The following is a 12,000-nucleotide window of genomic DNA, read 5'->3' as shown; positions in this document are numbered from 1 at the left end:
AAAATCGCAGAATCAGAGATTCTAGCATCAAAGGATCCAAATGACAGGATCCATATTTTCTCTACTGTGCTTACAATATTTTTTTCACTAAGACTTGAAACATACCTTGTTAGGGAAGCCCTGGCATCTTTATGAAGTAATTTGTGCTCGTTGTACAACATGGAAAAATAAGGGATATAAAGGAATGAGTGGGTGGGTGGACGGAGTTTCCTTCAACCCCTGTTAACATTTAGGCACATTTCCTTTCCTTTCATTCATTTTTTGGGGTTGTTTTTAGTTTTAGTTTTTAAAACTGAGATATTTACATACCATAATGTTAGCAGTTTTAGTGTTTTTGAGTATTTTCACAAGGTTGTATAACCATCACCACTATCTAATTCCAGAATATTTTCATCACCCCATTAGCAATCACTTCCCATTTCCCCCTCCCACCAGCCCCCGGTAACCACTGATCTTCTTTCTGTTTCTATGTAGTTGCCTATTCTGGACATTTCGTATAAGTGGAATCACACAATATATGGCTTTTTGTGTCTGGCTTCTTTCACTTAATACAATACTTTCGAGGTTCATCCATGTTGTAGCATGAATCAGTGCGTCATCCCTTTTTATGGTTGAATAATATTCCATCAAATGTATATGCCGCATTTAAAAAAATAGATTCATCAATTGATGGACTTTTTTTTCACTTTTTGTGACTGTTATGAATAATGCCACTATGAACATTTATGTACAAGTTTTTGTGTGGACATCGTTTTCAGTTCTCTTGGGTATCTACCTAGGAATGGAATTGCTGGGTCATATGTTAGCTCTATGTTTAATGTTTAGAGGGACAGCCAGACTGTTTGCCAAAGCGACTGCACTGCTTTACATTACCACCAGCAATGTACGAGGGTTCTTGTTTCTCCACACCCTTGATAACACTTGCTATTGTTCTTCTTTTTCTTTTTTTTTAAAATTTTATTTACTTATTTGTTTATTTTTGGCTGCATGGGATCTTTGTTGCTGCACGTGGGCTTTCTCTAGTTGTGGCGAATGGGGGCTACTGTTCGTTGCGGCACGCGGGCTTCTCGTTGCAGTGGCTTCTCTTGTTGTGGAGCACGGGCTCTAGGCACGCGGGCTTCAGTAGTTGTGGCTCGCAGGCTCTAGAGCACAGGCTCAGTAGTTGTGGCACACGGGCTCTAGTTGTGGCTCGCGGGCTCTAGCGTGCAGGTGCAGTAGTTGTGGCGCATGGGCTTAGTTGCTTCGGGGCATGTGGGATCTTGTGGACCACGGCTTGAACCCGTGTCCTCTGCATTGGCAGGCAGATTCTTAACCACTGTGCCACCAGGGAAGTCCCTATCCTTCTTTTTCACTATAGCTATCCTAGTGGGTGTGAAATATCTCACTGTGGCTCCCCCCGCCCTGCCACACCAAGCGGCTTGTGGGATCTTAGTTCCCCGACCAGGGATTGAACCCAGGCCCTTGGCAGTGAAGGCAGAGTCCTAACCACTGGACAGCCAGGGAATTCCCCTCATTGTGGCTTTAATTTGCATTTCCCCCATGGCTAGTGATCTTTTCATGTGCTTATTGGCCACTTGTGTATCTTCTTTGAAGAAATGGCTATTCAAATTCATTGCTCGTTTTTAATTGAGTTGCCTGTTTGTTGTTGAATGGTAATAGGGTCTTTATATATCCTGGATACTAGACTCTTATTAGATACATGATTTGAAAATATTTGTTCCATTTTGTGGATTGTCTTTTTACTTTCTTGATAGTGACTTTTGAAGCTCTAGAGTTTTTAATTTTGATAAAGTGCAATTTATCTACTTTTTCCTTTAGTTGCCTGTGCTTGTGGTGTCATATCTAAGGAACCATTGCCTTATCCAAGGTCATGTAGATTTACACTTATGTTTTCTTCTAAGAGTTTTATAGTTGTAGCTCTTACATTTAGATCTTTGGTACATTTTGAGTTAATTTTTGTATATGGTGTGAGGTGGAGGGGCTCTGACTTCATTCTTTTGCATATGGATGTCCAGTTGTCCAAGATTCATTTGCTGAAAAGACTATTTCCAAAGACTTGTCTTGGTTCCCTTGCTAATAATCAATTGACCATAAATATATGGGTCTATTTCTGGACTCTCAATTTTGTTCCATTGATCTCTATGTCTATCTTTATGCCAGGATCACACATTCTTGATTTCTGTAGCTTTGTAGTAAGTTTTTTTCTTTTTAAAATAAATTTATTTATTTAATTTATTTTTGGTTGCATTGGGTCTTTGTTGCTGCACGCAGGCCTTCTCTAGTTGTGGAGAGCAGGGGCTACTCTTTGTTGCGGTGCGTGTGCTTCTCATTGAGGTGGCTTCTCTTGTTGTGGAGCATGGGCTCTAGGTGCGCGGGCTTCAGTAGTTGTGGCGTGCGGGCTCAGTAGTTGTGGCTTGCGGGCTTTAGAACGCAGGCTCAGTAGTTGTGACACACGGGCTTAGTTGCTCCGCGGCATGTGGGATCTTCCCGGACCAGGGCTCGAACCCATGTCCCCTGCATTGGCAGGCAGATTTTTAACCACTGTGCCACCAGGGAAGTCCCTGTAGTAAGTTTTGAATTTGGGAAGTCTGAGTCCTCCAACTTTGTTCCTTTTTTTTTTTTTTCAAGATTGTTTTGGCTATTACATTTCCATATGAATTTTATGATCAGCCTGTCAATTAATGCAAAAAATCCAGCTGCGATTTTTGATAGGGGTTGCATTGAATTCATAGATCAGTTTGAGGAGTACTGCCATATTAACAACCTTGTCTTCTCCTTCTTTCTTTTGGGTATTTATTGAGTATAAAGTTGAGCTCATGCCAAAAATACTGTTTTGATTCCTGATTTATTCTGCTTAATATTCTATCATAGGCATTTCCCTGTGTTATGAAAGATGCAAGCATAATTTCAATGCTATGTAGTATTATTCCATTGTTTGGCTGTACTATACAAACTTATAAACTCTTGGTTGTTGGATAATCTATCTAGGAAGGTACTTTGTTCTGGGTCCCTCATGATATAGGCCTCTCCCTATAGGCACAAAGGGACATTGGGAGGGCTGGTGGCACACAGAAAAGCGGCAGAATCAAAAAATAGGATCCAGCAGGCTGCACAGACACTAATACAGCATGTTTGTTTTAGGCATGTTCTCTAGAACAGTGGATTTTAAACAGTTAAAAATGTGCAGCATGGTATTCATTTTACATTGTAACTCAGTTCATCTGAAACAAACGTTTTACTAAATAATATTTACTTTTCCTATTAGCCAGGAGAAGCTGGTCTGCTGCAGTTACAAACAACCCCCAAATGTCAGTGGCTCAAGAGCTTTTTTTCTCTCTCATGCTACATGTCTATCATCTAGCAGGAGAGCCCTGGGATTTCGGTCTCTGAAGGCTTTCCCATCCAGATCATTGCTGGTTTCAGTGATAGAGGAAAGAGGCTGTGGTAGGCAGAAGAATGGCCCCCCAACAATGTCTACGTCCTAATCCTTGGAACCTTTGAATATGTTATATCACATGGCAAAGGGGAATTATAGTTGCAGATGGAATTAAGCTTCCTAAAATCAGTTGATCTTTAAATAGGGAGCTACATGTATTCATAAGGGTCTTTAAAAGTGGAAGAGGGAGGCAGAAGAGGAGGTCAGAGCGATGCAATGTGGTAAGAACCCAACCTGCTGTTGCTGGCTTTGAAGATGGAGGAAGAGGCCTTGAGACATGGAATGTGGGTGGAAAGGGCAAGGAAACAGATTTACCCCTAGAGCCTCTGGAAAGGAACGCAGCCCTGCTAACATCTTGATTTTAACCTAGTGAGGTACATTTTGAACTTCTGAACCACAGAACTGCCAGATAATACACTTATGTTGTTTTAAGCCACTAAGTTTGTGACCCTTTGTTATAGCCTCCATAGAAGACTAATATAAACAGCATGGGGAATCATGCACCAGCCCTTAAATGCTTCTGCCCGGAAGTGACATATGGCACTTCTACTCATGTTTCCTTGGCCAGAGCAAGCTGCATGGGCACGACTAACTTCATAGGACTGGAGAAATTTGATCCACCCATATGCCCAGCCTTAGAGGGCAATAGAATATTGGTAAAATATAGTAGTATCTACTATACCTTTGCCATCTGCACCTGATGCTTGTATCTTTTATTCTATTGCATTAAAAAACAACAACAACAAAGTGCTGGTGGCAACTCTGTAAGTTGATTTCATTGTCAACTAATGGGTTGTGACCCCTGGGTTGAAAAACACTGCTCTACAGACCCTCCTCTGCCCATGCCTGATGGACCACATGACACACCCTAAGCCTAGCTGATTGGCCCAGGCATCAGACACCTGACCAAAACTGACCAATGAAATTCCTCTCCTGGGGATTTGGAATTGGGCCATTCAACCAGTTCACCGTGGGAAGCTGAGCAGAGGCAGAGTAGAAATAGGGTCGGAGTGAGAGCCACATGCAAAGCCAAAATGATGGAGGGGCAGAAAAGCCCTGAGTAAGTAGAGAGTTGGTCCACAGAGGCAATGTAGCAGCCGCACACAGAGCAGTGCAGCCGGGAGAACATGCAGCCCCAGGGAGAGAGGTGGAGAGAGAGAGCAGCCGCCTGAGAGGCTGATGGCTTCCCCGTTCCCGGCTCCAGCCCCCGTGCGTCCTGCCTGCATATCCTTCCCGTGAGATTTTTGCCTCTTTATCATACCCTCTCCTTTTCTTGAGCTCTGCTAGGTGGGCTTCTGTTCCTTATCTCCAGAGAGTCTTAATCAGCTAGAACACCACCAGTATTTCTTGCGTGGGACCCAGCTTTGGCTCTGAGGGTCAGGCTTATGGGGTACAAACGGGACTTGGGGATGAACTAAACCCAGCCATCCCACAGTCTGGAAGTTTGGCTTTTACCTCAGTTTTGTGTGTTTGTGCTTGCTCTTCAAAGTGCACAGGCAGAAGCCATCTCTGAGGTCCTGCACCAGGTGGGGGTCCCAGTGAACTGCAAGCACCCCTGCAGGGGCCTTTTCTCTGACTGCATTGTGGTCAGGAAGCCAGTGGAGTTGTTTCAGGGACCGTTTGGCTGTGGGACAGAGTGGAAAGGACTTGGGCTCTGGAGACAGGCAGCCATAATTCACCTCTTTGAGCCTCAGTTTTCTCATCTCTGAAATGGGATTGTGGAAGGATCAACAACAGTGTTCTGGGAAAAATACTGAGACATGCTGAGGGCGTACAAGCCTGGAGGGCGCCCGCAGCTGTTGTTGTTGTCTGAGGAAGCCATCAGCATCCAGCTTCTTGAGGAGCTGGCCTGGTGGCTGGTTGAGTTAGCAGCGGGCCATCTCCCACTGCTGGGCTGGCCGTGCTTCCTGCCCCTCGTCACGCTTACTCTCCTGGTCGCTCCTTCCTCACCCTTTCATTTCTCCCCCCAACTCCTGTCCTCATTTCCCCTTTTTCTGTTATTCCTGACGTTGATAAAAACACCTGCTTTAGGAAAGCAGCAGGGTTGGACAGAAAATAACCAGCCTCTGGAGGCAGACAGACAGAACTGGGTCTGAATCCTGACTTATTAGCCCCTTGCTTGCTGTATGTTTCTGGGAAAATTGCTACGTCTCTCTGAATCTCGAGTTCGTTGTCTGTAAAATGAGGGTTATAATGCTCATTTCACAGTGCTGTTATGAGAAATAATTGGGCACTCAACAAATGCTAGTTCCTACTTTATAAAAATGTTAATTGCTTCTTCCTTCCTTCCCTCCCTCCCTTCTCTCTCTATCACTACTCCCAGCTGGCCCCCCGCACCAGCTTCCTGTGGCCAGGGTGCCGCTGGTCCCTCTCAGGGGTCACTGGGATGGCCTCAGGCATTTGTGGCCCCTCCTTTCCATCAGACCCAGGGCTCCTGAGGGGTGGACTGAGGCTTCCGGAAGCAGCTGAGATCTCTGTGGCCTGTCACTTCTCTGGCCTCCTCTGCAGGTCCCGCCTTAGCTTGGGAGCTGCTAGTTCAAACTGTGTGATCTGTATTTTTTTCTCACTTTAGCAATTATTATACCCCAGCTGACTATGGCATCTTCACACTCCAAACACTGATAAATATTTATGAGGAGGAGAAAAACCCAGAACTCCTAGGGGAGGTGGGGGAGGGATGTGCTAGGCTCTTATTTGCCAACCAAGCTCAGACCCATCAGTGGTCCCTTGGGCCCCAAAAGTAAGGGGGAGGAGCGATGGGGGGGGGGCTACGGAGGCAGCACAGAGCCACCACCCCACTCCCCTTCTGGGAGGACCTGCTGTCGCTGGGACACTGTGGGCCTCACCCCGCCTTGCCCTGGATGCCTGCTGGACCTCCTGCCCCTCCAGGATGTGGGCTGCCTGCATCGCTCTCAGCGCATGCAGGTCTGCTCTGTTGCTCTGTGTCTGCTCCATCTCTCTCTGTGTGTGACTGTCTCTCTCTCCCTCTCTTGTTTGTTTGTTTTATCATCTCTCATTCCATCCTTTATTGTCACATCTCCAGAGCCAGCATCCCCCTCCTCTCCCTCCCTCCCTACCCTCCCTCCTCCAATACCTTCTCTGCCTCTGGGTCTCCGTCTCTACCTTTCTTCTCTCCCTCCCAACATTGCTCTGAGCGGTTCTGGGGCTGGATGATGGGGGATAGGTGAGGGGCCTCAGGCTCCCAGACCAGCTGCAGGGAGACAGCAGGAAGAGCTGCTGGGGCCCAGGGTGTGCTCTGGGAGGCAGAGGGAGCACTTTACGGGAGTCAGGGACCATGCCTCTGCCCGACCCCACATCCGTGCTCTGCTGTGTGGCCGTGGGCACATCCCCTCCCTTCCTGGCCTCAGTTCCTCAGTTGATTCCTTCACTAATTCATTCATTCACCCTCTCAACTAATATTTATTACGTGCTGGCTGCCTACCATTCATTAACACAGAGTTATTAAACACCTACTAGATGTGCCGTTCTAGGTGCTTGGGGCACATCAGTGGACGAGAGAGACAAAGATCCTGCCCTCGTGGAGGTGACGTTAGCAGGGTAGACAGGCGTAAATGTAATCCGAGAGCCAGTCATGTAGTGGGTTAGGAAGTGGTGAGTGCTGTGGAAAAAGGGAAAGTACAGTGAGAGGATTTGGAACCCTGGGTAGGCACAGGGTGAAGCTTCATCGTATAAAGCGCAGGGCTGGGCAAGTGTATCTGTGCGGGGAGAACGTCCCAGGAAGGGACTGTTGCGCTCACTGCCTCGGACCACCCTGGTGTGTTGGAGGAAAGGCAAGCAGGCTCGCGGCTGGAGGATGGGGGAGAGTAGGGGGAGGTGAAGCTGGGAGGTAAAGGGGGAGGGCAAACTACACACACAAGGCCGTGCCTCTGTGTGAGCTGGGAGGACTTTGAGCAAATAAGTGGCCAGGTCTGACCTATCTTGGAAGACTCCCTCTGCCTGCTGGGTGAGGAACAGACCGAGGGGGCTGTCGAGGGAGCCCAGGGGACCTATAAAGGCAAGCATGGCGTCTCAGGTGGGGATAGCAGTGGAAGAGAGTGAGATCTGATCATGCCAGGCACTGTTCCGGCTCCCAGCGCTTGGTTGGTGCCTGCAAGTCACTCCAGACCCCTTGTTCTGGTCCTGCCGAGGGACGGCCTGCAGGAACCTACCCCTGGGCGGGATATGCTAACCTGGCCTTCCCGCTCTTTCTCTCCCCAGGGTGTTCAAGAAGGCGAGCCCCAATGGAAAGGTGAGTCTGTAGCAGCCGCACCCTGTCTCCTCTCTGTCCTCAAACTCTCATCCCCTCTTCCGGCATCTTTACTGCCGCGAAGGACCTGCACACCCTGTCTGAGGGAGAGACACAGCCCTGTCCTTAGGAGCCCTCGACTACAAGGAGAGGGGCCCTGTCAGCAAACTTGCCGTCTCAGGGGGGCAGGACGACGCTCCTGGACTTTAGGGAACCCCTGCCCTGGTGTGGCCCGTCACGGAGAGGCTGCACTGTGAGTGCAATAATTAGAGCAAGTGCCAAGGTCCTCAGGGGTGGTGAGTCCTCCCGCATGAGTGGCCCCTGGAGCCTCTCTACTGAGCCCTGTTATCCGGGGCAGCTCCCAGTGCCTGCCCTGTTCTCTTTCTTAATACGGCCCCAGGCTCCATCCTGCTTTCCTCTCAGTTCAGCGCATATTACTGACATCATTCCATGTCAGGTATAGGCTGAGCCAGTGGGAATCAGGGTAGGGTGTACTGAGATAAATAAGGCACAGCCTGTGCCCCTCAGGGCCAGATGCGGGAGGTAGACACAGAAACTGGTAATTTCAATATAAAGTGGTAAGTATAGCTGCAGACCCAGCCTGGGTGGTCAGGGATGGCTTCTGTGGGGAAAGATGCATTCCCAGGCAAGGCAGGGTGGAAAAGGGCATACAAGGCGTGAATATAAGTTGTAGGGAGTCTGGGTGCCAAGAGGGAGGCAGAGGGAGCGGGAGCTGAGAGGGGGAGGTGGCCGGGCTTAGGAGCTCGGACTCCTGGCCTGGGCTGGCAGATAGCACCACGTGCACCCACGTCTCCCTTCTGAGCCCACAGCAGACATCACCAATCACCCACGTCTCCCTTCTGAGCCCGAGGCAGACATCACCAATCACTGTTCACCCTTTCCTGCTGAGCCCATATTCCATCTTGGATTCTTCTCAACCCAGGGCCCCAGGCAGCCCCTACCAATCAATCAGAGTTGGCATTTGGAATGAAACTCATTTGTCATTTTACCTCTGGGCACTGAGGAACCATCAGAGGGGTTTTCAGACCAGACTACCATGGTTAGATTTGCATTTTAGGATGACCAGTGTGGCTAAGGAGGGGAGAAAGGTCCGAAGTATGGGAGGCTCCAGGCAGCAGACCATCAAGGGGCTGGTGTGTAGTTCAGCCAAGGCTGGCTGTGAGGATGGAGAAATCTGGTGGAGGGAGACTTGTCAGTATTTAGGGATTGGGGAGGAGTAGGAAGCATCCAGGATGACACTCTGGATTCTAGCTCTGGGGTTCTTCCCTGAAGACTGGTTAACGAGTGGGGCACTCACTGCCTCGGAAAACAAGTCCTCCTTCGAGTGGATCTCTGCAGGCTGCACAGAGGCCGGGAGCAGTGAAGGGCACAGAGCTCAGTGTTCAGAGCGCCCTCTCGGCGCTGCTGGCCCTGCTCTGGGTCCCCCCGTCCTTTCAGAGATGCACCCAGCACCCCCTCCCAGCAGACTCCTTTGCTGCCGCCTCTCCACCCTCAGTGGTGCTTGGCATGAAGATCCCTGCAGGCCTCAGTGTCCTCATCTGCAAAATGGGAACAATAGCAACTTCTTCACAGGGCTTTGGGATGAACGCGTGCTTTAAAAATTATACACGGGCTTGTTAGTATTAGGACTGGGGCTCAGGTCCAAGTCCAGTTAGGATTTTGATGAGGGCTAGGGTTGGGTCCAGGGGTTTCAGGGGCAGCTCCCAGGGTTTCCTCCAGGGCGGGGGCCCACAGCTGCTAACACCCTCTGTGCCTCTCCTCCCCAGCTCACCGTCTACCTGGGAAAGCGGGACTTTGTGGACCACATCGACCTCGTGGACCCCGTGGGTGAGTCCCTGGAGGCCAGAGAGGGAGGGGAGGGGGGAGGCAGGGCTGGCCTGGCTCCTTCCAGAGAAGAGCGTGTTGAAGCTGCCCAGGAATAGCCTTCAGGTCTCCAGAGTGGCCTGGTACCAAGAACAGGACGTGCGTTCAGTCAGCAAAAGCTTACCAAGCAGCTACTTTCCTCTTCAACTGAGGGACCTGTGAGAGGAAATTGTGGGAAGGATTGAGGAAAGAAGCGGGGCCGGTGTCCTGATGACACCAGGAGGATGACAACAGCCACCACTTATCGTGAGCCTTATTATATACCCAACACCGAGGGTAACTGCTACTATTATCATCCCTGCTTTACCGAGGAGAACGAGGCACAGGGAGGTTAAGTGACTTCCTCCAGGTCACAGAGCGAGTAGATCGAGGAGCCTGGATTCAAACAGACCCAGGCAGTCTGGCTTCGCAGAACCTTTGTTCTGCTCCCTCCTAATGGCAAAGGGTGGGAGGTGACAGGAAAACCTAGGGGCTTGTGAAATGGAGGCTGTCCTCACTGACGTGGGGTTCTTACCGGAGGTTGGGCTGTGGCTGAAGGCACCTTGCAAGGACTTTTTCTTGTTCAGGGCTTCTCAACCTCAGCACTCTTGACCTTTCGGATTGGATAATTCTTTGCTGGTGGGGGCCATCCTCTCTGTTGAAGGGTGCTTAGCAGCACTCCTGGTCTCTACCCTTTAGACACCAGCAGTCCCCCCATCCCAGTACGACAATCAAAAATGTTGTTAGACCTTGCGAATATTCCCTTGTGGGGCAGAATCGCCCCCAGTTAGGATTCTGGCCTGGAGCACTATGACCCCACCCCACTTCTTCTCCCCAGCCCTGTCTGGTGTCCTCTGAAGCTCACTGCCCCCTCTACCATTTCCATCTCCTCCCTGAACTTGGAGGCAGGGAGCAAGCATCCCTGTGTTCGCCTGTGGCCTGCTCCAAGGCAAAGTTTCCTACAGGCTGTCTGAGGCCAGGGCTGTTCACACTCCTTGGCCTTTAAGGATAGCAGCGGGGTCACGGGGACTGGGGAGAGGGACAGGAGGGATCTGGCTCCCCTAACATACACAGGTTATGAGAACTGTTTGACAAGTGTTCATAGAGCACCTGCTTCATGCCAGGCCCTGCAGATCCCAGAGAGTGCTGGGGCATCGTCCAGAGCTGCTCAAATGACCCACAGTGAGAAAATCTTTTTCCCTCACAACGTTGAGCTGATTGTGTCTTCCCGATGTTTAACTCTACCCCTGGTTACCGTGCAAACTCAGGGGCAAGTCCGAGCCCCCTGACCTCACAGACAGGACGTTTAAGGTCAGGCCCGGCTCTCCTTCCTCCTACGCCTCCGGGGTCTGCTCTCCCAAGCCTCAGAGCCGTGCTCTTCCCACTGCCCACCTTGGGCTGTCCCTTGGTCACCTAAATGATGACCTTTACTTGCCCTTAAGACCTGGTTCCCCCTCCCCCTCCCCCAGGGAGCCTTCCCTGACACCCCTGGTTCGGGAAGTGCCCTTGCTGGGATGTCCTCTGCATTGAGTTTCCACTCAGCCCCTGGTGCCCAGGCCCAGAGGAAAGCCCACGGTAAAAGGAGGGAAGATGCACGTCAGGCTCTGGGCATGGGGTGGGCACCCCCTGACCAGTCGTCCCTTGGACCTGCCCAGCACTGGGAGAAGACCAGGAACCCTCCGGGCACTCACTTCCTAATGTGGCCTCTGAGGGGTCAGCTCTGGGGGTCAGTGTGGGGTGAGGGGGGCTGTGGGTTAGACTGGGGAGGGCAGGTGACAGGGTGACCCCTGAGCCAGTCTTTTTGGCCTCCTGGGGTCTGGGCAGAGAAAACATCCTTCGTCTTCAGCTGGACTCTGTACTCCCAAGACCAGGCCTTGGGACATTCTCCATGGTGTCACATGTGTCAGGCACTGTCTAACACTTGACACATACTGACTCATTTCGTCCTCACAGGAGCCCTATGACGTAGGTACTACAGGATCTGATAATCCCAAATCCCAAAGCTCTGCAAGCCCCAAACTGTTCATGAGTTTGACACAAAATTCATTCAGTGGCAAACCTGACCTGAACTGATGGGAGGCCACCGATACCTTAGTGACCCTCTTGGTGAAAATATTTGCGTCTCCCTGCAGAGGTATCAATGAGTTTGACAAGGGGTGCTGCCCCAGGGCTGGCAGAAGACATTAGAGAACCTGTGGAAGATGGACCATATGGCCTTTCTACAATTCAAACCTTCTGAATTCCAGAGTATACCTGATACTGGGGTTTTGGACCCATCTTATTATTCTGACTAACAGATGAAGACACAGAAGTTAAATAATCTGCCCAAAGTTGTGAGCTGGGTCTGTCAGGCCAGACTGGGTGGGTGTGTAAGGGGGGGACATGGTGGTACCATCGACCGGGCGCTGGCCTCCCCATTTCGCTCATGATGCTTTTGGACAGACAAATGGTTGAG

General features: G+C 50.3%; 1 protein-coding gene across 5 annotated transcripts in view; it reads left to right on the top strand.

Annotated features, from left to right (window-relative positions):
- ARRB1 (arrestin beta 1) overlaps window positions 1-12,000 on the top strand; it is an 83,829-nt gene that overhangs the window by 44,714 nt on the left and 27,115 nt on the right. For 4 of the 5 annotated variants that reach the window (XM_089915317.1, XM_089915318.1, XM_022593837.3 and 1 more), the window contains exons 2-3: window positions 7,655-7,685; window positions 9,470-9,530. In XM_089915317.1, the coding sequence (XP_089771443.1) occupies window positions 7,655-7,685; window positions 9,470-9,530 (92 nt within the window). Of the gene's footprint in view, window positions 1-4,520; window positions 4,672-7,654; window positions 7,686-9,469; window positions 9,531-12,000 lie in introns of those variants that run through there. The other variant, XM_022593834.3, reaches the window with a different exon arrangement.

Source organism: Delphinapterus leucas, chromosome 7 (assembly GCF_059928025.1).
Source record: "Delphinapterus leucas isolate spDelLeu-1000000601 "Yukka" chromosome 7, BTC_Dleu_Yukka2, whole genome shotgun sequence".
NCBI classification, from domain to species: domain Eukaryota; kingdom Metazoa; phylum Chordata; class Mammalia; order Artiodactyla; family Monodontidae; genus Delphinapterus; species Delphinapterus leucas.
Note: the sequence above shows the minus strand (reverse complement) of the source record. Positions and strands in the feature narration are given on the sequence as shown.